Source organism: Pristiophorus japonicus, chromosome 2, assembly GCF_044704955.1.
Source record: "Pristiophorus japonicus isolate sPriJap1 chromosome 2, sPriJap1.hap1, whole genome shotgun sequence".
NCBI lineage: Eukaryota > Metazoa > Chordata > Chondrichthyes > Pristiophoridae > Pristiophorus > Pristiophorus japonicus.
The window spans coordinates 359,331,202-359,358,847 of record NC_091978.1 but is presented as its reverse complement, the minus strand read 5'-3'; the positions used below and the strand labels follow the sequence as shown (position 1 = coordinate 359,358,847).

Here is a 27,646-nt window from a genome sequence, read left to right as displayed (position 1 = left end):
TTATCTATACTCTATTAAAAGCTATTATGGATTCTGCTCCTGAAAAATGCATTCCATGTTCTAACACACCTCTGCGTAAAAAGCAATTCTTCTAACCTTTCCCTTTATGCTTTTGATGATTAAATGTATGCGCTCTAAGTTACTGTCTCATCGATGAGTGGGAATAGTTTCCCCCCTGATTTCAAACCTCATATAATCTATCAGATCTCCTTTTAACCTTCTATGTTGTAATGAGAAGAGTTCCCGTTTCTCTCAACTCTCCTCACAGCTAAGACCTCTCAGCCTAGGGTACTTATCACAAGCTATTGCACACTTACCTTCATTGTTGAAATTCAGATACAAGAATGGTGCACACAATGAGTCCAAGCCTAGGGGAGAAATATATTTCAAGGATGAGCCAATACCATAGCCAGTATTCTAAATCCTAGTTATTAACTACATATACTACTGGTATATAGGGGAGACAATTTGAAGCTGTGGAACATTAGTCAAATCACCCCTTAACTTTCTCAAGTGGAAAATCCCCTAATTTCTTAACTCTTTCTTCATACCTTTAACCTTTCACTCCTGGTAATGTCCTGGTGATCCAAAAGATTGCCCCCCCACCCCCTCTCTTCTTCCTTATCTACATGTTGCCTCGTCAGTGACATCACCCACAGGTAAGGGGGCAGATACCTGGCTCCATGACTTCACTTGATCCCCTTGACTACCTCCATGCTGTCAGACTGCTAGTCCAACATCTAGTGTTGATGGGTCACAAATGCCTCATCTAGAAACCCCTCCATGGCCTTGTCTCACCCCATGACTGCAATCCCGTCGCGAATGCTCTGGTCCTGACTCTCGTTATTTGTGCATCTCGTCCTTTCTTCCACTCACCACTGATGGCATAGCCTCCAGTCTCCTCAGTGCTATCCTATGGAACTCTCCCCACCCTGCCAAACCACCTTTCAAAATCTCCTCAAAACTCTGAACTAACATTCAGTCACCTCTCCTAATCTCCCCCTTCCTGGTTTAGTGCCTGTTTTCATTATGCCTATTGTCAAGCTAATAGAGACGTTTGCACATTGAAGGCGCTATATAAATGAAAGTTTACGTTGCTGAATCTACACTGCACCTTTTGCATTACTTTTATAGACTTTTTATAAATGGGATCCCAAAACTTTACCCAATACTCCAATTGCAGCCTAAGGTCTTGTAGAAGTTCAACATTATTGCTTCCAAATCGACACGCAATTAATATTCCTTAATATTAATATTCCGCGTTCCTAATAATAGGATTCCATTTGTCTTTTTTATGACCTTACCTATTTTGTACTGTTACTTTTAGTAAGATACACAAGTGGCTGTTAATTCATGAAAAGTTTTAAGTCTAAAACGATCACAAATGAGAATTTTTGGGAATAGAGCCATTTAAGAACCAATTCACAATAGATCAATGAAGCTGAAAAAAATGGAATTTCATTAGCTCTTTGTTGAGAGGCAATTATTTCTAGTTCTAGTTGAAGAGGCCCTAAACTGAGATGCCTTAACATTCACAGGCTGACTTATCGCAAGTATTGTGATTAACGGTTTAAGATTTTGAGACTGTGGCAAATATCACAACATCCCAACTCAACTTTCTACTCCTCGTCATTTACAGTCAAACTCTGCAGAGAATATTTTTCTCCATTAAGAGATTTTTCCCTATCCGGGAGCAACATTATTACAATATGCTGAAAAGATACGAAGCATTAATTAAACTTACTCAAGAAAATAACTGGGGTTGATCATCAGAAATTGTTACCCAATTATTTCAGAGTGCCCATGATTTGTTGGGGGAGGGGGGGGATGGAGGGGGAGAGATAATCTATAGATAAGACAACAGAAAAATTATTGCCAAATCTTCAATAGTATGGAACCTAATTTTTTTTGTAAGTATGGTTTCCAATAAATATATATTATAGATCATTCAGTGTTAGCTTACTTTCTCCATGTGAAGAGAGGACTGTTGATTCCAAATTTCCTTACTACGTATGAATGGGGTCAGTTGTCACTCAGGTGAGAAGGTTGTGACATAATAGTCGCAAGCTAGCTCCTACAGAAATAAATGGGGGAAACCCTGGCTTGTATAACTCAATATCTCTTGCTGCTCATGCGCCCTGACCTTCCCGCTCCTCCGCTGTGCCTGGGCCCTGCCGATGTTCCAGCCCACGCGCTAACCAGCGGCCTGGTCCTTGATGACATCACCCAGACGCACACTTCGAAGCCGTCGCACACTTGTAGCACCTCGCGCTGGAAGCTGTAGTGGCATGATTGAGGCAGAGGAGCGGTGAGAGATCGTGGCTGAGATGTGACAGGAGGTGAGCGGTGAGGGATCGCGGCGGAGGTGCGGCAAATGTTTGGTGTGGAGGTGCGGTGAGAGATCGTTGCAGAAATGCGGTGAATGTTTTGTGGCAGAGGAGCGGCGAGAGATCGTGGCAGAGGAGCGGCGAGAGATCAGCGACGAGAGATCATGGCGGAGGAATGATGAGAGATCATGGCGGAGGTGCGGCGCGAGATCGTGGCGGAGGTGCGGCAAATGAGGGTACGGGGCCCAGAAGAGCCGAGGGCCCAGGGGCAGCACGGGCCAGCCCACACTGCGATATGTGTGCGCACTAGGTCCGTGCAGCAGAGCAGGTCTCCAGTCATCCTGGCTTATCCTTGCCACTGAACACAAGTCCGTGTGGTGGCTGATGTGCAACGGTCACCACACGTTAAAAAAAAATCCACGCACAGGCATCTTCCACCCCTGGAGTTCAGGACTGGAATATCGGGTCCTCCATTGAAACATCTATGAACTCATCCCTTTTGGTGTGGAAGCAAGTCATCCTCGTTCGAGGGACCGCCGATGATGATGACAACTCAATATAAATAAGCAACACAGTGAAGTGGACTTGACGATGTTCTAAGTGACACTGTTACCATCTTTCCTCGGATGGAGAAGTTAAACTCACCTTGCCAGTACACCAGATCTTGATGGGAGACTACCCAAGCCTTTAACACGCGTCTGAACTTTCCGTGACCCTCTGGCGACGACAGCAGCTCGTCATACTGATGGCAGCGAGGGATATCCACTTCAATCTGAAAGGCAATCAGCCGGTAGAAATAGAAACTGCTTGAACAGAAGGAGCAAGCCTGGAAAGAAAATTCCGATCCAGGGCTGTTGGCTGGGTACAAGGCAATCAGAAAATAATTAACTTCATAAACACTGCTGCCATTTCTCAGCGTACTTAGATTACAATGTATTTTACCTCTGTTCCTGCACAGTGTTACGGGGAGGACGCTTGTTACAGCCTGAATCTAAGGCACAGACGGAAATAAAAGGCTAGGAACTGAAGCAGCTACTGGGTCAAAGGGAGCCATTCATAACAAATGTTATTTCACAGGTGAAAGTAATCATTCAGAGTAGGGAAGCAGAGCATACATTATAAAAGCCCCCTGCCCTAAAGATACATGATTTATGTCCTATAAGTGGGCTAAACTGATAACTCCCAAGCATCTTATAGTCTACACTATATGGGACATAAAATATCCTGGCCCATAGATCTTCATAACATGCTGTTTATAATTAGGATCAAAAGCGAACTGGGGTTAAGTGGTTTAAAACAAAGGAAAAAACACAGCCAGAGACAGTGCAAGTGCTGATCCATCTATTTTTGTGATGTGGGTTTAGAATATTTATACTATGAACATTCTCAGAGTAAGTTTTCAAAGATAAGCCAGTTCTAGTAACTAAAATGTAATATGGTGCCACCTTCATGAAAATTAGTTAGTGGAAATTAAATGTATCTTGCTCCAGAATATAAATTAATCACTGCTGTGATACTGAAAGGAAGAATTTGCATTTATTTAGCATCTTTCACAACCTCAAGGTGTCCCAAAGCATTCCACAGCCAATTAATTATCTTTTTGAAGCGCAGACACTGTTATGTTGGCAAACACAGCAGCCAGTTTTCACATAGCAAGATCCTTTAGACAGCAATGAAATGAATGACCAGATAATCTGTTTTTGGTGAAGTTGGTTGGAAGAGGGTTCAGTGGCAGATGGACTGAGGCAAGGGCGGAGGCGGTGTTTATTAAGCACCGTGTAGGTGGAAGTAGGCGGACTTGGCGACATATGGGGATTATATCGGGTCGATAACTCTACTTGGGGTTGAATAGAACGGGATTGTAAACAACCCGAGACAATGGCTAGGGCGGGAGATGGGATAGGTACCGATGGCATGAGTTCGTGACAGGTTCCGAACATAATGGTTTCAATCTTCCCAACATTTAACTGCAAGAAATTGTGGCTCATGCAAGACCAGATATCGGACAAGTAGTTTGACAACACAAGAGTCAGCGGAGGAGTCGAAAGAGATGGTGGAGAGAGCTGGGTGCCGTCGGCATACTTGTGGAAGCTGACCCTATGTCTACTGGAACAGGCAATCTAGAACAACTTTTTGTGGAGACATGGTACTTAATAAGTGCCTGTTAGGTGGTTATCTTCACATTCAGAAATTATGTTGGTGCACGATTACCTTCTAATTAGTCACAGATGGTGTTAAAGCACTGCATAAACTGCACTGTTCATGTTAACTATAATTTCACTTTAACTATAATTTCACTAAAATGGTAATTTAATGGAACAATTGCACAAACTGCCCCAGCACTGGTTAAACAGTAGTGTGGAAGTTCTCCTCAGTATATCTCCTTTACCTGTCGGTCGGTCGGTATTGGTGTATCCTTGTCAATTGCGTCATATTTTGCTTGAATGTCTCCCTGAAAATGTGGATACAAGTAATTAAGTCAAATGATGTCTGCTTAAGGAATTAATACATATATGAAATTCACAACACCCAATACTGTCCAAGGAAGATATAACCTTTCGGACAGCCTTTGATTCTCTCAAGGAGCAGCTGGTGAAGCACAAGGGATCATTTATCAAACATCTTACCCTGGGTTGCTTTAAGAAAGTCCCACTTCTCATTAAAACAGATTTTTTGAGGAGAGTACAGAATTATGTGGGTGCATGAAAATGTTTCATTAACTATGTTGGGGACACTGAAAACAAAAAATATCTCATTTTCAAAATGTCCAACACATCCAAAGACTGAGGTAAAACATTACATAAAGTACAGGAAATGTAAACTCAGCCCACAGATCAATCAGATACTATTCACGGTCATTGTCCAGTCCTTTAGCACGTTATTCAAACTCGCAGCTAACTAGGCAATGCGGTGGAATGGGTGGAAATAATACAAATTAATTGGTTCTATTATTTATTCTAAACTTAATGTAAAAGCATCACAATCAAACATGTGTACCTACACAACTGGCTGAGAACGTGTAGCACAACTCAGAAACTATCTTCTCAACACATTCACCATGTAAAGTTCCTCAGTAAATCTCAGCGTGGCAGACACTAGTTTCAAAGTCTAGTTCTAAATACATAAGTGACTGTTCTCAACTCAACTGATGCACCATGTTAAAACTAAAAGCTTACCATCGTTTCTGCAATTCCTTTAAATATTAAGACACAGATTAAACTAGAAAGGAAACATCTCCCCCGGTTCATAACCTGATTCAAATTTAAACTGGTTACAACTGGCAGTGAACATCACTAATTTAAACTGTTTCAGGCGTTGCTATTGTACTACATTCACATCTTCAGACATAACGTGGGAGACCAGAGGGAGTTCAACTTTAGCTGGAAAGAGCACAACCGAGTCCTACAAGGCAAAAATGGGAGCGAGGGAACCAAACATTCAGGCTTTGTTTCCAGCCCTAAACACAAAGCTTCTCCCAAGTTCCAAATATGGCATCCCATATGATGATCTTCCATGTACTTTCACTGAGGTGAAACCAAAAGTCATCAAAAGACATAGGGCGGAGATCATGTCATACAGGTGGTAGGTAGCAAGTATTGCCAGTTGTGGTCAATGTGCTTTCCTGGTCTAGTTCGATCGCCTAAAGGGATCTGACGAGTTACCTAATTGACAGTGGGATCGCTTATCTGGTTTCTTGTCTCTCCCAGGAGGTTACATGGCACCCAGAGGGTAAGGAGTGTCTTGGTCGTGATGTACAAGACATTCTATTCTTATTATATGCTCATTCTTTCCCAGTAACTCAAAATTCAGTCCCAGTTTTCTCTTCCTTCCACAATGAACAGCCTCTTGGATCAAGCTTGGCATAACTGAACCACTACCTCATTTTCTCCCCCTAGTCTTTTCATTACTGCCGATGCCTATCTCTGTGTGCCTTGGCCATTCACTCGGGTGTCCCAATTGAAGAAAAAAAAGCATTTAATTTAATATCAGAGGAGAGAGAAGCTAACAATCTCTACGGGACAAAGAATGCTGCTACCAAAGGCAAAAAGGTGTTAGCTGTTGGCCAGTTTTGCAGAAATGAGAACAGTAGCATCATAAGTCTGGAGTTTGCTCCACAATGTGTGTTCTTGTGATTGGGTTTATTTTCTGCAGCAGCAACAACAACTTGCATTTATATAGCCCCTATAACAGAGTTAAATGTCCTAAGGCACTTCACAGGAGCATTATGAAACAAATTTTGACACCGAGCCACAGAAGGAGATATTAGACAGATGACCAAAAACTTGGTCGAAGAGGTAAGTCTTAAAAGAGGAAAGAGAGGAGAGTTTTAGGGGGGAAATTTCAGAGCTTAGGGTCTTGGCAGCTGATGGCACAGCTGCCAATGGTGGAGCGAATAAAACTGGGAATGTTCAAGAGACCAGAATTAGAGAAGCGCAGAGAACTCGGTGGGAAGTAGGGCTGGAGGAGATTACAGAGATAGGGAGGGGCGAGGTCACGGAGAGATTTGAAAAGGTTATGTATGCAAACCTCACCAATGTGTAAGACTTGCCACCAGGGGGCACACCTAAGGGTTACCTGTGCACCCTGGGCAAGCAGATATAAAAGGCAATCCACCATGCTGCTTCCTCACTTTGGAGTTACATTAAAGAGACCAAAGTCACAATGGTTTGAGCTTGCAACACAGTCTTGTGGAATTATTCTGAACATAATGGAAAATAAGTATGAGAATTTTAAAATCGAGGTGTTGCTTAACTGGGAGCCAATGCACAGGTCAGCGAGCACATGGGAGATGGATGAGCGGGACTTGGTGCGAGTTAGTACACAGCAATATTAATATTGATTAAAAGAAATATGACATGGTTTGATTTTACAACTCAGGTGGGTGCGTATATGAATAAGAATGTGTTAAAAGGGCGCAGAAAGGAGAACCACAATAACAGATGGCATTGTACGGAAGCCACTGCATTCCTATTGTCTGATGTTAATGAGACACAGTGTCTCCTAAACTGTTAATACCCTGCTGTATATCGTCTCTAACTAATAGTGTATTGTTCCATGAGGTCTGCAAAACCAGTTTTATTTTATAGTTTGTCAATTGCCGTTTAATTTTCTTTGTCTAAACAACTTAGAATCTCAGATAATTATTGCATTCGGTTTGTACCAAATTATAGGTTTTGTCAGAATATGGTGTTTCTTTTATCTGCACATTTTGTGGATTGAGAAATCAAACTGCAGGACCTGCAAATTGAGAGGAGTGTCTGTGTCAACTGGGAAAACGAAAATGCCTTGTGAATTAGTATTAGTATTAGGCAGTCCCTCGTATCGAGGATGACCCGTTTCCACACCAAAAAGGGATGAGTTCACAGGTGTTTCAATGAGAGACCTGACATTCTAGGTCCCGAACTACATGTTGAAGGGTGGAAGATGCCTGTACGTGGATTCTTTTAACGTGGTGTGGCCATTGCACACCAGCCACCACATGGGCTTGACAGAGCTAGGTCTTGATCCAGTGGCAAAGGTTAACCAAGACGACTGGAGACCAAGCTCTGCTCCATGGACCTACTATCCATAGATTGCAGTGTGGGCTGGCCTGTGCTGTCCCTGGGCCCTGGGCTCTCCTGGGCCCTGAACCCTCACCTCTCTTGGGCCCCGATCATGACGCTCCTGGGCTCCGATCTCTCACTGCTCCTCCACCCCGAACACAAATGGAGCAGTCAGAAACAGGACATCAATTAGTCTCCTCTTATCTTGGAGACATCAACTATCAACACACTGTTATTTGAATATATCACTCAGAGAATTGTGAACCTGTGAAATTCTCTACCACAGAAAGTTGTTGGGGCCAGTTCATTAGATATATTCAAAAGGGAGTTAGTTGTGGCCCTTATGCTAAAGGGATCAAGGGGTATGGAGAGAAAGCAGGAATGGGGTACTGAAGTTGCATGATCAGCCATGATCATATTGAATGGTGGTGCAGGCTCGAAGGGCCGAATGGCCTACTCCTGCACCTATTTTCTATGTAAGTGATGACAAATCTGTGCCTCACAACACTTTCAGTGTAACTGCACATCATCGTTCTATATTCAGACTCTGTTTTTGAGTTGTCAGCTTTTTTTTTGGAGCGATTGGTCAGCTGTTGCTAGTTTCCCAGTTTGGCATGTGTGGAATTCCAGGCCACAGGATACATTGCTTTATAAGGGGAGGAATACTGCACCATATAAAATGTGATATATTATTCTGCTGCTAGTGTTGGTGTGCGGCACTTTAAGGCTCCAAGGTTTAATTGATAAGTAAACCATGGGTGAAGCTGCAGACATTGTGGCTCTAATATTTCTATTGCTGGAGAGTTTATACAATTGTCTTTCGGATAAGACGTTAAACCGAGGACCCGTCTTCGCTCTTAAGTGGACGTAAAAGATCCCATGGCACTATTTCGAAGAAGAGTGGGGGAGTTATCCCCGGTGTCCTGGCTAATATTTATCCCTCAATCAACATAACAAAAAAAATAGATTATCCCGTCATTATTACATTGCTGTTTGTGGGAGCTTGCTGTGCGCAAATTGGCTGCCGCGTTTCCCACATTACAACAGTGACTACACTCCAAAAGTACTTAATTGGCTGTAAAACGCTTTGAGACGCCCGGTGGTTGTGAAAGGCGCTATATAAATATAAGTCTTTCTTTTAAATGATTTCCTTTGGCTCCTTATGCTTTTTTCCTCAAAAGTAATGCAGAAATTTGTATTAGACATTGATGTCTGAAGTGTGATCACCAGAGTGTGAGATCACTTAAAGCTTCTATAATATTGGAGAGCGATAGAAATGTTTTCAAGGACTGAAATGGAGTACTAATGGTGAGTGTTCTGAAGAAAGTTAATTCAAACTTCACTTACTAATACAAGTCTGTGTGCTACTGAATATGATAATGGGGCTTTATCCAGGTCCAATTAGTAGATCGCAACTCAGTCATTCATCAAAAATAACCCTCAGCAACAATTGCAATTTTTAAGCAGGCAAACTGTTATGCTTCATTATTTAAGAACTAGGAGCAGAACTGGGCCACATGGCCCCTCAAGCCGACTCCGCCATTCATAAGATCATGGCTGATCTTCGACCTCAACTCCACTTTCCTGCCCGATCCCCATATCCCTGGATTCCCTTCGAGAGCATAAATCTATCGATCTCAGCCTTGAATATACTCAACGACTAAGCATTCACAGCCCTTCCGAATTCCGAAGGTTCACAATCCTCGGAGTGAAGAAATTTCTCCTCATCTCAGTCTTACATGGCTGAGCCCTTATCCGGATACTCTGCCACCTAGTTCTAGACTCTCCAGCCAGGGGAAACCACATCTCAGGGTGTCAATTCTTCTCAGAATCTTATATGTTTCAATTAAGAATTGTGACTTTATAGGAGATTGAAGAGTTATCTATATATTAGAAATCTCATACCTGCATGCACTTCCTGCCAACTGTTTTCCATTATGAATTCCTATGATTCCCAAATTAGCACAAGTTTTGATATTTAACTATAAGTGATATCAAATAAAAGTATTGCATAAAAAATAAGGACAGAATGCATGATTTTAACATGGGGACTCAGTTACCTGTGCACACCTTGGTCCAATTCTCCCTGGCCATTAATCCTGCTTCACAGGAAAACTTCACATGATCTAAACTCCCCATGTGCAATGTCATAGGAGATGGATGAGCAATGAAATGGGCATGTGTAACCACTTTAGTGGCTAAAAGAAGTTATAATTTCAACCTTGGTTGAACTTATTTTTTTTATTTTGGTAGGAAATGATGTCAAATAGGCTTAAAAAAACCAAGCAAGATTAATGAACCTTCAGCCATTCACAGGACTGACTAACGCAATGGAGTAAGTTTCCTTTTCTCGCGTGTCAATGCATTTTATTGGATCCAGGACTGTCACTGATTCGGGAATTACAACTTGTCAGCTGTAACATATGGCTCCCCACGCCACTTCACTAGCTGCTGGAAATGCTAAAGAATCCAAAAGGGATCTGGACAGATTCCTGATTCAGCGGGGAGTAGAGGAATAAAAAATCTTTCTAAGTAGTTGGCAGGGAAGTGGAGTTGAGGCCAAGATCAGATCAGCCATGATCTTATTGAATGGCAGAGCAGACTCGAGGGGCCGAATGGCCTACTCCTGCTCCTATTTCTTATGTTCTTACCTCCACTCCAAGCAGTGCGGCCCAGGTCAAACCTCTCACTAGAGGAGGAATGTCAACCCTCGCTTCTTTCCAAATTTGATTCTTTTTGTACGGGTACGCCTGAAGAAAAGGAAATAAAAGGCAAAGAAACTCATCAGCTGGATCAGTCTTACAATCCCATGCTCTGCCCCATTTTTCTTTAACGTTTTATGAGCGCTATCTTCTCTCTTTCTACTTGATCATCTAGATTTCAGGTTGTAAACTTCAACATAAAAATTGAGCTGGAGTGAGCAGGAGGTAGTCTGCGTTGGAATTCCAATTGCACAGCAGCCGGGAGTGGCAATTTCGCCATTCACAATCTCCAGCATGTTATCATCAGGAGAAACCAAGCAGATACCAGACGATTGCTCCACAATGTTAGTGGTAAGGTGGTGGGGGAGCAAGGGGTGGGGAGGAAGAAATGTTTGGACCACAGTAAGAAAGAAAGCAGATTTGCATTTATATAGCGCCTTTCATGACCACTGGACGTCTCAAAGCGCTTTACAGCCAATGAAGTACATTTGGAGTGTAGTCACTGTTGTAATGTGGGAAACGTGGCAGCCAATTTGCGCACAGCAAGCTCCCACAAACAGCAATGTGATAATGACCAGATAATGTGCTTTTGTTATGTAAGTTGAGGGATAAATATTGGCCAGGACGGGGTGGATAACTCCCCTGCTCTTCTTTGAAATAGTCCACCTGAGAGGGCAGACGGGGCTTCGGTTTAATGTCTCATCCGAAAGACGGCACCTCCGACAGTGCAGCACTCCCTCAGCGCTGCACTTCGGTGTCAACCTAGATTTATGTACTCAAGTCCCTGGAGCGGGATTTGAACCCACAATCTTCTGACTCTGAGGCAAGTGTGCTACCCACTGAGTCATAGCCGTCACTGTAAATCACATCACAGGCCAATGCTGCAGATTGGTTTCAGGGAAATGTTGGCGGGAAGAAAAAAAGACTTGCATTTATGTAGTATTAAATCCAAACCACCTTACAACAATGAATTACTCATTGAAGTGTCATCACAACTTCCAGGTAATCCGATTTGGTGATGTTGATAAAGAAAGAAACATAGAACTTGCATCCCAAAGTGCTTCAAAGCCAAGGAATTACTTCTGAAGAGTATCCACTGTTGTTATGTAGCAAATGGGGTGGCTAATTTACACACCAACAGTACTGAGATAAATTACCACCTAATCTGTTGGTGACACACCCACCCCATCCTCTCATCTGGATAAGGGGGCGGGGAGCAGGCGCAACCTCCCACCCCATCCTGAGCTGCAGGAGTTGTGTAGCCCAAAAGAGATCAGCTAGAGGACAAACCCAACTTCCTTTCTGCCACAGATTACATGACAATGTGAATACATCAGACTTAAATTGGCTAAAGACTCCACTTGTGTCCAGAATTGCTTACAACACTTGAATCTCACCTTCAGCAGTCTGTCAAAGAGTATGATTCGGTGCAGCTGGTATTCAGTATCTCTCTCTCGTATAATAAGGGGCAGTGTGGCTGCTGCAGAAAGTTCATGGCTGCTGTTGGAAGGCGATATAGTTGACTGCCTAGAAAATGAAGTAAAAAAAAAACGATGTTATACATCAGAGTAACAATTGCCCCAGGGTGGGAGGAGGCTCTTGTGGAGCATAAAGGTCAACAGAGACCAGTTGGGTCGAATGGCTTGTTTCTATGCTGTAAATTCTACGTAATAGTACATTTAATCTGATTCGGACAAAATTAAAACTTCAATGAAAAATGGCTACAGTTTGAGTTTATTTAGAGCAAGGCAGTCTAAGCTGTATCATATGAGTGATCCACTAGTTTTGGGAATCTGGCCTGTGATGTCCAAAAACTATTTGCACACACGTTTCTGGTTTGTCCCATTTGAATTTTGCAGGCTTGCAAAGAGCTACCCAGATTTATTGCTTCACCACTGGGTAAATGCTAAATCAGAACTTCAAGATCTGTTACTGTCAATGGATTGAGTTATATGCAAATTAATGGGAACATTTCAAACTTTATAGCTATGCGACTATTCATGGTATGCTCCTACACAGCTGATCAAACCATAAAGCTTGGACATTATTGATTTAGAGATTCTTGCTGGAAAACAAATATTTTGTTATTTCATATTTCTCTAGCATGGTCACCGTCTGTTGAAAACCAAGTATACCATTGGTGTGACATCAGTGACAGGATATTAAAGCAGATGCTTATTTTTCTCAAAAGCATTTGTATTTTGGTAGCTACATATTATGCCCTCTAAACAGCAGGATTTGAAATGTACTGATACGTTATTGTTGTATTTTCATATAATGGGATGCCTAGTTTGGCTATCCATTTGATGGCCTCCGAGATGCCGAGTGGAGAAATGGGGTGCCTCATGCAACAGATCTCAGTGGGCAGGTTGATGTGATGTGTTCCATGGTCTGGGAATCATGGCCACGGTCACACTTTGGGCTGTCCCTCATCTTCCACTTGTGGAGCAGGAGGCCGCACTGTCCATGCCCTGTGTGGATTGGTTCGAGCGCTATCCACTGTCTTCAAAGGAGGTCGAAGCCAGGCACCTCAACCATTGGTTCTTTATGTTGCACGTGTCCCACGATTCCATCCATCTGGATAATGGGCCGATACCAGCTACATGAATATTGGCTGCTGTTGCCCAGAATGGCTGGTGTGATTTTACGTAAAAATGGCTTGTGATTTTCAACACGTGTTACTTATTCCGTACTCACTACATTTCATTCATTGAAAATATTAACAAAAGCCTCAGTTACAAAATTTAAAATCAAAAATCCTGAATCTCATATTTTTACTTTGTTAAAGACAGCATTCCCTTTGCCCTCTGAAAACTCATAGTTTAGTACACAAGAATCACTTGCATTTATATGGTGTCTTTAATGTAGAAAAATGTCCCAAGGCGGTTCACAAAGGCATAATCGGGAAAAAAAAATGGATGCAGAGCTGAAGAGATATTGGAAGGGGTAACCAAAAGCTTGGTAAAGGTGGAGGGGTTTTGAGAAAGAGGTGGAGAGACAGAGGGGATAAGATATGGGTAGCAGAGTTTTGGATGAGTGAAAGTTTACTGAAAATGGAGGATAGGAGGCTGCCCAGGAGAGCACTGGAATGGCTGGGCCTGGAAGTGACAAACACTTGGATCATGGTTTCAGCATTAGATGTATTGAGGCAAGAGCAGAGGATGTCACAGAGGTAGAAGTAGGCAGAATTTGTGATAGAGAAGATATGGGGTCGGGATGGAATAGGACAGCAAGGTTATGAGCAGTCTGATTCAACCTGAGACAGTGGGTGGGAAAGGGAATGCAATTAACGGTATGGATCTGGAGTTTGTAGTAATACCTTCAGTCATACATTATCTTAGAGAGTTCTACAGGAGGAAACTGCGGCTCATCCAAGGCAGGAAATTGGATAAACAATCCATAAGTGGAAGATTAAAGCATCCCCATCATGTGACTGTGGAGCTCCGAATCAGACCCTGGAGCACATCATTGAACACTGCCCTCAGATGAAATTTGGAGGCAGCCTACAAGATATCCACGCTGTTACACTGGAAGCTTTGGCTTAGATATCCAACTTGGATACTGATGTTTGATTTGCTTTGCTTCTACCATATGGAAAGAAAAGCAGCAGCAATCTGACAACACGGAGCCAGTGGAGCCATTGGGAGAGGAGGTGTACAGCTTGTAAAATCATACTTTTAGTACAGAATGACTCAGTTCTACTATACATTATTCAGTGTGAATAGTACAACTAAAAACAACATAATTAAGACCTGTGGCATTGGTCGTATAACTCTGCTGTTCTGCGGGTATCACAATAACCGACTGTACCTTCATCACATATCACACTCTCTCAACTGCTTAAGTCAATTAAAGCAAGGTAATACTATCTATCTTTGAAACAGTCTACATTCCTTGACTGGAATGCATTTTACACATATCTTAGCACAAGTCCATTAGCCAACAGGGAAACATCACTGGGACGGGAACTACATATTTATGTTTGAAGTCACATGATCATCTTTTTAAGTGAAGGTGACAAATGACCAAACCTGAATAATCTCTATCCATCCAAATCAGATTGAAAGAATAGTGAAGGATGCAAACATTTGGTACATGTTGGACGATAAAGTCCATTCAAAGAGCGTAGAAAACTACCCCAACGAAAGTTGCCTTATTTTCTTTAGTCATTTGTTTATCCTCTGCATGCTTAAAGATTATGTCACAGAACAGCCCATAAAAACCCAATTTGATGTTAAGTGATGCCTCATTAACAAGGTGAGTTCAGGCACTAGTGTTCATTAAGGATGCTTCAGATGATCATTTTACAAATGGATGTCTGTTAACCGAAGCTCAAATAGCCCGATTGCTGCTTAGTGTTCTCTGAAACAGTCTTCATTCCATTATAATTCTGAATCATACTTTTCTCCAATGAAAACTAGTTTATCTCTGCAAGTGATTATTCATAACAGAGTCCAAATCATCATCCTAGTCACCAATGTACCCTCTAATTTTTTTTTTCTGCGCAATCTATTTAACTGCCTTCAATTCTTCAAATTTTCATGCATGCATAGTTTTTCTCCATTTAAAAGTCTCCAGACCGCTGCACGGCCGCTTAACGGGAATGTTGCTAGTCACACTTCTCCATATGAAGGAAAATTGTACAATATTGATCTATACATAATTAGAATGTATTATTGGTGAAATCAAAGCTCCTGCACATTAGAAATCAGATTATCGTCTATTCCCTTTCTCATTTCTTGCGAATTCTAGGGAGGCTCGAGTGGAGTGTATACGCCAGCATGGACTGGTTGGGCTGAATGGCCTGTTTCTGAGTCATATTTTTTTTTTCATGAGATGTGGGCTTTGCTGGCAAGGCCAGCATTTATTGCCCATCCCTAATTACCCTCGAGAAGGTGGTGGTGAGCCATCTTCTTAAACCGCCACAGTCCGTGAGGTGAAGGAACTCCCATAGTGCTGCTACAGAAGGAGTTCCAGGATTTTGACCCAGCGACGATGAAGGAACGCAATGTACTTCCAAGTCAGGCTTTTGTGTAACTTGCAGGGGAACTTGCAGGTGATGGTGTTCACATGCACCTGCTGCCCTTGTCCTTCTAGGTGGTAGAGGTCACAGGTTTGGGAAGTGCTGCCGAAGAAGCCTTGGCTAGTTGCTGCAGTGCATTTTGTAGATGGTACACTACAGCCATGGTACGCCGGTGGGGTGGAGGGAGTGAATGTTTAAGGTGGGGTGCCAATCAAGCGTGCTGCCTTATCCTGGATGGTGTTGAGCTTCTTAAGTGTTGTTGGAGCTGCACTCATCCAGGCAAGTGGAGGGTATTCCATCACACTCCTGACTTGTGCCTTGTAGATGGTGGAAAGGCTTTGGGGAGTCAGGAGGTGAGACACTCGCTGCAGAATACCCAGCCTCTGACCTGCTCTTGTTGCCACAGTATTTATGTGGCTGGTCCAGTTAAGTTTCTGGTCAATGGTGACCTCCAGGATGTTGATGGTAGCAAATTTGGCGATGGTAATGCCGTTTAATGTCATGGGACAGTGGTTAGATTCTTGGTTGTTGGAGATAGTCATTGCCTGGCATTTGTGTGGTGCAAATGTTACTTGCCACTTATTAGCCCAAGCCCGAATATTGTCCAGGTCTTGCTTCATGCATTACCTGAGGAGTTGCGTATATCCTATGTAATCCTATGTATTCTATTTGGTCTTGGTACCCTATTGACATACTAATCTTTATATCTATATCGATTTCGAAGGACTGCCTATGATATATTATAGATTCCCGAGCCAAAGTAACTCAATCTCCACCAAAATGTATGAAGGTTATTTTATGTGAAATAAAACTGCTTTTGATATATTTTTATATATCCAGAACATCTTTCTATGTACTTGCAAATGAACACACACCGTCTAGAACTAAGGTGGAAAGAACTTAAGGCAACAGATGTTACTTTGAAGAGAAAAAAAAAAAATCACATCTGGCAGCCAGCACTGTCTGTTGAATCCACACTGATTCCTTCATTCGCCCAGAATTTCAAGACCATCACTCCGGGCTTATCTAATTTTTTGGGAAAAAGACATTCAATATTTCACTCCCTCTTAGATTGATGGAGAGTCCGGGGATATTCACATTCCCCTGACCTCGCCGGTTTTGTAAATTGTCAGTTTACGATTTTGAAGCTCTTTAAATGTTGGTAGCATCTTTATTATTATATTAACCCTAAACTGTTAAAATAAGCACTTAAAATAAAACTGAAGGTATTGAAAGACACAGACTGAAAAGTCCAAGATATGTAAGGTTATGAAAATATTACAGTTCCGTGATACTGTTGAGGTTTGGCTAAAAAGCCCCGATCTTCCAGGCTGGCTTCAATAAAACTCAACGTTTTAGAGTTTTAAAAGCCAATGAAGTACTTTTGGAGTGTAGTCACTGTTGTAATGTGGGAAACATGGCAGCCAACTTGCGCACAGCAAACTCCCACAGACAGCAGTGTGATAATGAACAGATAATCTGTTTTTTGGTTATGTTGATGAAGGGATAAATATTGGCCAGGACACAGAAAGCAGGAAATGTTGGAAACAGTCAGCGGGTCAAGCAGCATCTGTGGAGAGAGAAACAGAGTTAACGTTTCAGGTCGATGATCCTTTGCCAGAAACGTTAACTCGGTTTCTGTCTACACAGATGCTGCCTGACCTGATGAGTATTTCCAGCATTTTCGGCTTTTATTTCAGATTCCAGCAGCCGCAGAATTTTGCCTTTGTGTTATCGTGTTTTCCCTCATGGATTTGCGCATTTGCAAGAGATGCAAAGTAGGATAGCCTTTAACCAACTGATGGAAACCAGCTGTAGCCTCTGACTGATTGAGTGTCGGCAGGATGTCACAAATACAGCTGTAAGGTGATTTCCCTGACACCAAGGTACAAATCATTTTTATTCTTAAAGCCCCCTCTCGGTTTCTCTCCCCAAGACGCTGCCTGACCTGTTGAGTGTTGCCAGCATTGTCTGTTTTTGTTTGATTTCTAGCATCCGCAGTATTTTGCTTTTTGTTTGAGAAGTAAAACAAAAGGACAGGTTGGTGTTGGAAATAAACGCGACCCTCAAAAAATTCAATCAAGTTCGTCAGACACGGCATATTCTTAACAAATCAATGCTGACTGCCCTTGATTAATCCGTACCTTGCTAAATGATGATTAATAATGTCCCTCAGAATTTTTTTCCAGCACCAAGGTTAGGCTGACTAGCCTGCAATTACTGGTAATGAGTGGTCTGCACAGAGTGATCTTAAACAGAGTGCTTCTAAACAGAGTGCTAAACTTGGGAATTTAGAGAGAATGGGAATTCGGAGCAGAGCGGGAAGGAGATGCTGATTACTTCCTCCAATACTTGGAGTGCTTTATGTTAAAGGTAAATATTTAATTTAATCAACCTAGCACTTAAACTAGAGCTGGTAATTTGCTTAAAAAATGAAGCTATAAGCTAAGTTAATTAAATACATAAATTTTAATTAGTAAGTAAATAAAACAAGGTTATAAAGGGAAGGCAGTGCAGGTGATGTTTGGGGTTGAACTCCTATGTCAGGACACGGACAACAGCCCGAAGTAATAAACCTGCAGTTTCTCTTTACAGCTGCTGAAATATAAGCAGCTTTTATAGTACATGTGACCCGTGCAGTGGGGGTTGACAGTGTGAGCACAAGCCTTCCATGGTACAAAAGCTACTTTAGGGGTTGGGTCAACCAGGGCTGTAGTTTCATACTTCCTATTAACCAGTTATAGAGCAACAATAGTCGAGGTCTGGGCCAATGACATGCACCTTTCAGTTAGGGAATGAATGGATAGTGCAAAGCAACCTGGGGGGGGGGGGGGACGACAAAACAAAATAACAATTATGATTTTTAAAAGCACTTCGGATTGAGTTAAAGCAACTCATATAACACTCGCAAACATAAAAAAACATAGGAACAGGAGTAGGAAACTCAGCTCCTCAAGCTTGTTCCGCCATTCAATTAGATGATGGCTGATATGTACATCAACTTCAAATGTCCACATTTGTTCCGTATCTATTGATCTCAGTCTTGAAAATTTCAATTGACCCAGTATCCGCAACCTTGTAGGGGAGAGAGTTAACGAGTTCCCCCAAACGACTGAGCTTTGCTCCTGTGTTTCTGATGCCACCTGAACCCCCTGACTAAACTACACCTCTATAACTCACTCCAGGTACCGCTTAAGCAGACAATACAATTACTCACTCATCTTCCAGCAAAGGATAAAATGCTTCTCCAGCAACATCTTTCAATCTCTAGAAAACAAACAGATGAAAATACATTAATATTGTGAAAAAACAAAATATCATTGTTATTCTGATATGCAAACCAATGGATGGTCAATCAAGGTGGTCCTACTTCTTAAGCTGGGAGAGGTTCCCTGGCCAGGGTTCTGAGGGGACAATCTGGTGATTAAGAGTGTGAACAGAATTAGCTATGGAAATTATGCGGGTATTTTAAGAGCAGCACCAAGTATTCCGTTTATCAAACTAAACACATTTTTGTTTTCTTGTTTAGTTGAGCTTTTGAATACTTTGCTCAAAACTCATGACAAACAAGGGTCATTGAGCAAGAGAAATTTAACAATTGTGAAACAAATTACTGTATCTAATTTATCTGTGGTTGGGAAGATGTTAGAGTCCATTATTAAAGAAGCAGTAGCAGGACATTTGGAAAAGCAAAATTCGGTCAGGCAGAGTCAGCAAGGATTTATGAAGGGGAAGTCATGTTTGACAAATTTGCTAGAATTCTTTGAGGATGTAATGAACAGGATGGATAAAGGGGAACCAGTGGATGTGGTGTAGTTGAACTTCCAGAAGGCATTATGACAAGGTGCCACATAAAAGGTTACTGCACAAGATAAAAGTTCACAGGATTAGGGATAATACAGAGAGCCGGGATAAATGGTTCATTCTTGGGTTGGCAATCAGTAACTAGTGGGGTGCCGCAGGGATCAGTGCTGGGACCCCAACTATTTACAATCTATATTAACGACTTGGAGGATGGTACCGAGTGTAATGTAGCCAAGTTTGCTGACGATACAAAGATGGGAGCAAAAGCAATGTGTGAACAGGACACAAATAATCTGCAAAAGGACATAAACAGGCTAAATGAGTGGGCAAAAATTTGGCAGATGGAGTATAATGTTGGAAAGTGTGAGGTCATGTACTTTGACAGAAAAAAATCGAAGAGCAAGTTATTATTTAAATGGAGAAAGATTGCAAAGTGCTGCAGTACAGCGGGACCTCGGGGTACTTGTGCATGAAACACAAAAGGTTAGAATGCAGGTACAGCAGGTGATCAGGAAGGCCAATGGAATCTTAGCCTTTATTGCAAAGGGGATGGAGTATAAAAGCAGGGAAGTTTTGCTACAGTTGTACAGGGTATTGGTGAGGCCAGACCTGGAATACTGCGTGCAGTTTTGGTTTCCATAATTACGAAAGGATATACTTGCTTTGGAGGCAGTTCAGAGAAGGTTCACATGGTTGATTCCGGGGATGAGGGGGTTGACATGAGGAAAGGTTGAGTAGGTTGGGCCTCTACTCATTGGAATTCAGAAGAATGAGAGGTAATTTTATCGAAACGTATAAGATTATGAGGAGGCTTGACAAGGTGGATGCAGAGAGGATATTTCCACTGATAGGGGAGACTAGAACTTGAGGGCATAATCTTAGAATAAGGGGCTGCCCATTTAAAACTGAGATGAGGAGAAATTTCTTCTCTCAGAAGATGTGGATCTGTGGAATTCGCTGCCCCAGAGAGCTGTGGAAGCTGGGACATAAATAAACTTAAGACGGAAATAGACAGTTTCTTAACCGATAGGGGAATAAGGGGTTATGGAGAGCGGGCGGGGAAGTGGACCCGAGTCCATGATCGGATCAGCCATGATCGTATTAAATGGCAGAGCAGGCTCGAGGGGCCGTATGGCCTACACCTGCTCCTATTTCTTATGTTATGTTCTTATAAATCATTACCATCAATCTTGTTTCAGTAGAAGCCCCTTTATCATCTCCTGAAATAGTCCAAAAAGAGCACTCACTCTCATTAAATCACTATCTCCTTTGCAGCTTGCGCGCAATCAATCCTCAAGAAATCTTAATTTGATTGTGACTATTAAATTTAGTAAAAGCATTTTTTTTTATAGGAGCAATCCTGTAACAAATAAGACTCACATTTCTACAGTGCTCTTTGGTACAGGAAGACTTCTCGTGGAACTTTGCAGGGACAAGGGAAAAAAAAGTGGATGCCAAGCAAAGGGTAAAAAAGGAATTGACGTAAAGTGAAGGGGCAGAAGCATGGTCAATGAGAAGGGTTTTTTTTTTAAAAAGGCCTTTGATAGCATGCAGGGAGATGGCAAGGCAGAGGGAGGGATAATCTAGTGCTGGAGGGGATGGCAAGGACATTCGGATGGCTGAGATCGCTGAGGTAGGGTGGGACGAGATTATGATTTGAAAATGATGATGGTCATAAAATTAATTCACTGGAGCTGGACAGACGGGACCGATGGGAGTGAGAGAATTTGTTTAGTAGCAAAGTGATAGGAATCTCTGAGTCCAAAGGTGCCATTTTTCAGATGAGGTATAAAATCAAGACCATGTCAACCTGTTCAGGTGGATGCAAAAGATCCTATGGGACTATTTAAAGAAGAGCAGGGGGATTCTCCAAGTATCTGGGCCAACATTCATCCTCCAGTCTATACCATTAAAAGCAGACCATTTAACTCAGTGACATTTTTGGGACCTTGCTAGGCACAGACTGTTTTCCAGGTTTGCCTACCTAGCATCAGTGCATAACACTACCTGCGATTTAACAGTGACTGTACGTCAAGATTAATCCTTTGGTGCTGAAGCAGTTTGGGTCACATGCGAACATTAATCTCTCTCTCTCAGGCAGTCCCTCGGAGTTGAGGATAACTTGCTTCCACACTAATACGAGTTCTCAGGTGACTGATGAGTCCAATGCGGGACCTACAGTCTCTGTCACAGGTGGGGCAGGCGGTGGTTGAGGGGACGGGTCGGTGGGGTGTTTGGGTTGTCGTGCGCTCCTTCCGCTGTTTGCGCTTGGCCTCCGCGTGCTCCCGGCGAAGAGACCGGAAGTGTTCGGCGCCTTCCCGGATGCTTCTCCTCCACTTTGAGCGGTCTTGGGCCAGGGATTCCCAGGTGTCGGTGGGGATGTTGCACGTTTTCAAGGAAGCCTTGAGGGTGTCTTTGAAGCGTTTCCTCTGCCCATCTGGGACTCGCTTGCCAAGTTGGAGCTCTGAGTAGAGTGCTTGTTTTGGGAGTCTAGTATCGGGCATGCGGACAATATGGCCCGTCCATCAGAGCTGATCGAGTGTGGTCAATGCTTCAATGCTGGGAATGTTGGCCTGAGCGAGAACACGGACGTTGATATGCCTATCTTGCCAATGGATTTACAGAATCTTGCAGAGGCAGCGTTGGTGGTACTTCTCCAGTGCTTTGAAGTGCCTGCCTCTGAGCCCATGTCTTTGAAGCATATAGGAGGGCGGGTATCACTACTCCTCTGTGGACCATGATCTTGGTGCCGGGTTTGAGGTCCTGGTCTTCAGACGCTCTCTTCCTCAGTCGACCGAAGGCTGTACTGGCACTCTTAAGGCGGTGTTGGACTTGGTCATCGACGTCTGCCCTTGCAGGCTCCCGAGGTATGGAAAATAGACGCTCAACAAAAGCAGTGACTGCTGCCAATGACCGGAAGCTGTGCAGAAGTATACTGCGCATTAATCTGGAACCGGAAACTTTTCTTTTTCCGGAGAGCATTTTTGAAGTAGCCCGCTCTCTCCCAGCATTTTTCCTCACAGCCCGATCTCTTCCGGAATTTTTGAAGCAGCCCGCTCCTTCCTGACCTTTTAATTGTTTTTAACAAACCGACAGCACGAATGCGCAGTCCGCTTCCGGTTCGTTGTCAGCAGTCACGTCCCTAAATAAATGCAAGCTCTTTTTTTCCAGACTTAGCCTGACTGCACCTTTAGCTAATTTGTCCCACTGAGTAAACACTGCAACATTAAGGAAATAAATCAGGGCCATGGAAACCATCCTTTAAAATGAGCAGCAGAATGCCTCCAGCCAAGTAGCCATCTACTCACAACCTGGAACAATTTTCCTATCAAAAGGATGCACTAGTGGCTTGGGGCTGTGCTATGGAACCCAGTACTATAACTGTTTCCTATTTAATGAATCAGAAAGAACACAAGCTCAAGGCACCAGGTCTTAAAGCTGCAGGGAAACCAAGATCAGAGGTTACGGGTCATATTCTTACACCTTCTCGCCAGTTATATAGAACCCCATTGGCAAACAGCTGGGGACAATTACCTGCCCCTTTCAGACAAGAAAAGGCACGTGGAGTTTATTGTAAAGTCTCACCTAAGCACTGACATTAGCACATACTGAACATCTCTATAACACTTGGAACATGAGCAGTAACTAAGAATTTTACTTGATACACTACTTCATCTCAGTTCTACTTATAGTCAACTGATATACAAGGAGTAAAAATGAATACATTTTAGTAGAATTAAATTTTTTAAAATCTATTATTTACAAACAAGTTGAAAGAATAATTTGAACACTTACATTCTTGAGTTGGCATAATGATAATGTCAGTGTGGTATCATCCAGCAGGAAACTTCTATCTCTTACTTGTCCAAAGCTTTCTCCATCTTCTAATATAAAGCTTAAAACATGACAAGATTCAAAGTTACAACCTGTTATTTCATAAGCAGGCCCTGAAGCAGGTCACTTGACTTCATTGTAGTTGATTTTAAAATGATTGCGCCAACACGAAGTTGCACCCAGTATAAAAGAAAGACTTGCATTTATATTTCAGAGGGGTAATGATGGCGAATGCCGGTCGCAAAATCCGGGCCTTTATAAAGTTCTATGCATTAGCCAGCTAATTGTCCATTCTACTACTGTATGTCCTACAGTGTACTGCATTCTTTTGCACAATTTTCAAATTAGAGATAGAATTTCAAAAGTCACTGGGCATACCATCAAGGAACATTTGCTTTTTTATAGCAGGATTTCTTTACCGTGGCTACTTTTTTGTGTAAAGACTACTTAAACCATCAGATTAAAGAACCAGTTGGTGATCATCTGTTCATCATCAAACTGGTGTCAGAACTGGGCCATCGAAAGCTCATCGACCTGAAACGTTAACACTAAGGGCCCAAGTTTCCACAAGAAAAAAAACGGGCGCCCCTCTGAGCTGGGCGCCCGTTTTACGCGCCTAAAACAGCGCCTAAAAAAATCCTCGGTATTCTCCACCTACTTACAGGTCCTCTGGCCCTCGGCGCAGCCAGCACGAGCTGTGGGGGGCGGAGCCAGGTCCCTGCGCTGAAAACAGTGCCGGGACCTCTGCACATGCGCGCTACAGTCGGCACGCAAGTGCAGTAGTTCCAGGCGCCGAACTGTGTGGGAGCGGCCCGAAGCACGCAGCCCCGAGCCCTGGCCCAATGGAGCTGCGTGAATAAGGCTCCTCCCACGGCCAGCTCCTGCTCCCCGCCCCCGACACCCGCTCCCCCCTCCCCCCCGACTGACCCGACCCGCGCTCCTGTTCCCCGACCCGACCCCCCCCCACTGGACCCGACTACCGGACTGGATCCGATCTGACCTCTCCCTTCCTTCTCTCTCCCTCGATCCGATCCGACCTGACCTACCTACCTCCCTCCCTCCCTCTCTCTCTCTCCGGCTTTCTCCCCCCCCACTCCCGCTCAGCGGCACGAACGGCTGCAGAATTCTCCCTGGCTGAAGCACTTTCACACAGGTAGGAAGATGGTTTATTTAATCTTTTCTTGGCTTATAAATGTTTATTCAGGTTGGATTTATTTGTATAATATTTGTAGAAGTATAAATAAGGATTTATTGTCGAATTTAATGAGTTCCCTTCCCCCCCACCTCGTTCTGGACGCCTAATTTGTAACCTGCGCTTGATTTTTTAATGTGTCGAACAGGTTTTTTCAGTTCTACAAAAATCTTCACTGGCTCCATTCTACTTTAGTTTGGAGTACATTTTCACTGTGGAAACTTTCAAATCAGGCGTCAGTGGCCGGACACACCCCCTTTTGAAGAAAAAATTCTGTTCTAAACAAGAACTGTTCTACCTGACTAGAACTGCAGAAAAAAAAATTTGGAGAATTGCGATTTCTAAAATAGTCCGTTCTCCACCAGTTGCTCCTAAAAATCAGGCGCGAATCATGTGGAAACTTGGGCCCATAGTTTCTTTCTCCATAGATGTTGCCTGACCTGCTGAGTATTTCCAACATTTTCTGTTATTAATTTAAATTGGTTGGAAAGGGCTTTTGGAAATAAAAAGGACAAAATACTCAGTTTAATCATCCCAACTGAAGAGTCGAGGGAAAGGGGCAAAATAAAAGGGAATCTTCTCTACACAATCACACTGATCAAATGATGCCCCTCACCTGTGATTGCCAGATCAGTTTCTGCCGTATTATAAAGAGCGCTTAACTGACAAACACGATGTTGGTCGGACTTGGAGCTATCTTTTGACTTACTTTGACAACGTGCAAATTGGCGGTTTGGAGCGAATAATTCCTTTGATTGTAAGTTCCTTCTCCAAGTCTCCTCCGGCCAAACACCACAGATAATAGACTTCATCAATAGATCTTTCCGAAAGATAGTCTTCGCCTTCACCTTCAGGAAAAAAAAAACAAAAGGGTAAATAATACTGCATCTGAGGGAAATCTGTCAATTGTAGGTCTTAACAATTTGATAGTTTAAATTTCTACATAATCATCGTGTACAATTCCCTCATTTGCCACTATTTCAATCACCAGATGCTCAAAATTGCTGATGACAGAAACTACTTCAAGATATAATTCTGTTTTCTAGAGCAACAGAAATAAAGATTTCCACAATATTAAAGAATTAACCATGAAGCTCAGATTTTGGAGGGAACTTTGGGCAGTGTGACATTTTCGTACTCACTTTAGCCATACCTGGGCTAAAAAGGTTAAGTTTGCTCATGAGTTGCTCTGTTTTTTTTTGGAGCAACTAGATTTTTTTGGAGTATCTTAAAAATCGCAATTCTGCCCATTTAATTTGCTCCAGTGTAAGTGAGTTAGTAAGGTTTGTTTTTTTAGTTTAATTTTTTTCAAAAGGGGGCGTTACCAGCCACTTACACCTGTTTTTCCCATTTAAGCAAGTTTAGACAGCTAAAAGTTACTCCAAACTAACTTAGGTCAGCGTATGTGGCCACTTGTGGCCGCACAGAAAAACCTTGCGGTGAATTAAGAAATCAGGTAGGTAGCCAGAGATTGGGGGCGGGGGGGGGAGGGAAGTGAGAGGATCTTTTAAAGCACTAAATACCTTCATAACAACACTAAAGAAACATAAAAACCATCAATAATAAATGAAAAATAAATTACTAAAAAATAAAAAGTCCTATCTCGTCAACTGCAGCAAGCACCAGCAAGCCCTTTGGCTAGGGCTAGGGGCGGGAGGCACGCAAGAAGCAGCAGGAGAGTCCTTCGGGGCACGACACACCGCACCGGCAAGCCCTTCGGCCAGGGCTAGGGGCGGGAGACACGCAAGAAAAATGGCCGATTGCCAATGTTACTGGCCCATTGCGCAACGCTGCCGGCACTCTCACACGCGCTGGGCCCTAGCCCCGCCCCCATGCCGGCTGTGTTTCTCCAGCACGGCCCTAGCTCCGCGCCCCACTGCTTGTGCTGCGCCATGCCAAGGCCTACGATGTTCCAAGGAGCGGGGAGAATACCGAGGTAAGTTTTCGGCGATGTTTTTCGTGTACAAAGTCGGCGCACCTAACCAGAGGTACAAACTTGGGCCCATAGACTGAGCTCATTTTCCCTTTAGTATGGAAGATTAAGGGGTGATCGAATTGAGGTGTTTAAGATGAGGAACGGATAAGGTCGATGGAAACTATTTCCTTTGGTGGGAGAGTCCAGAACAAGGAGGCATAACCTTAAAATTAGAGCTATGACATTCTGGGGTGATGTGAAAAAGCACTTCTTCACACAAAGGGTAGTGGAAATCTAGAACTCTCTCCCTTAAAAAGCTGTGGAGACAATCAATTGAAAATGTGAAAACTGAGATAGATTTTTGCTAGGCAAGCGTATTACGGGTTATGGAACCAAGGCGGGTAGATGGAGTTAAGATGCCTTTATCTAATTGAATGATGGAACAGATTTGAGGGGCTTAATGGCCTACCCCTGTTCCTATGTTTCTGAAGCTTTTCCAACTGATTTAAGAACACGAGAAAGCGCAAAACTTTCCAACGGCGATGGACTCTACTCAATGCACTTAGTCACTTTTGGAAAGGTTCTGTAAAATTACATTATTCAAAATTCTAAAAAAAAACCTACTCAGCCTTACAACTTCACTGGCGGGAGGGTCGCTAACTAGACGATGCAAATTTTAGATAATTGGCAAAAAGAAACCAGAGGGGAGATGAGAAGAGATTTTACGACACAGTGAGTTATGATGATCTGGAATACACTGCTTGAAAGGGTGATGGAAGCAGATTTAATAGTATCTTTCAAAAGTGAATTGGATATATACCTGAAAAGGAAAAATTTGCAGGGCTATGGGGAAAGAGCAGGGGAGCGGGACTAGTTGGATTGCCTCTTTCAAAGAGCTGGCACAGGCACGATGAGCTCCTTCTGTGCTATAAGATTCTATGACGTACCTTATCCATCATTGACTGGTTACTTGCTATGGCATACACAGCCTCATCTAGCTTATCCTTTCACAAAACTACAACTTAAAATACTACTCAGGATTAACCTTTTCTACTCCATTTAGTATCAAATGCCTCCTTTTTCCTCAGAATTGGTGTCGAAAGGTCACGACCTGAAATGTTACCTCCCTCTCTCTACAGATGCTGCCTGACTTGCTGAATATTACCAGCATTTTCCGTTTTTATTTTAAATGTCTCTCTACTGACAATACACCTGGTGTTTGCATGAAAGCATCAAACAAGTCTATTATTTTCAACACAGAATGGGGAAAGTATTTTGAATAAAAAAATCCGCCCTCAACTTTTCT

The 27,646-nt window shown here is 42.8% G+C and overlaps 1 protein-coding gene across 5 annotated transcripts in view; it reads right to left on the bottom strand.

Moving 5' to 3' along the window:
- tbck (TBC1 domain containing kinase) overlaps positions 1-27,646 on the bottom strand; it is a 223,558-nt gene that overhangs the window by 132,474 nt on the left and 63,438 nt on the right. For all 5 annotated transcript variants that reach the window (XM_070872609.1, XM_070872627.1, XM_070872618.1 and 2 more), the window contains exons 11-18: positions 25,135-25,273; positions 23,195-23,294; positions 18,813-18,862; positions 11,970-12,099; positions 10,522-10,620; positions 4,717-4,779; positions 2,973-3,099; positions 318-368 (exon numbers count right to left, since the gene is read on the bottom strand). In XM_070872609.1, coding sequence (XP_070728710.1) covers positions 318-368; positions 2,973-3,099; positions 4,717-4,779; positions 10,522-10,620; positions 11,970-12,099; positions 18,813-18,862; positions 23,195-23,294; positions 25,135-25,273 — 759 coding nt within the window. The remainder of the gene's footprint in view (positions 1-317; positions 369-2,972; positions 3,100-4,716; positions 4,780-10,521; positions 10,621-11,969; positions 12,100-18,812; positions 18,863-23,194; positions 23,295-25,134; positions 25,274-27,646) is intronic.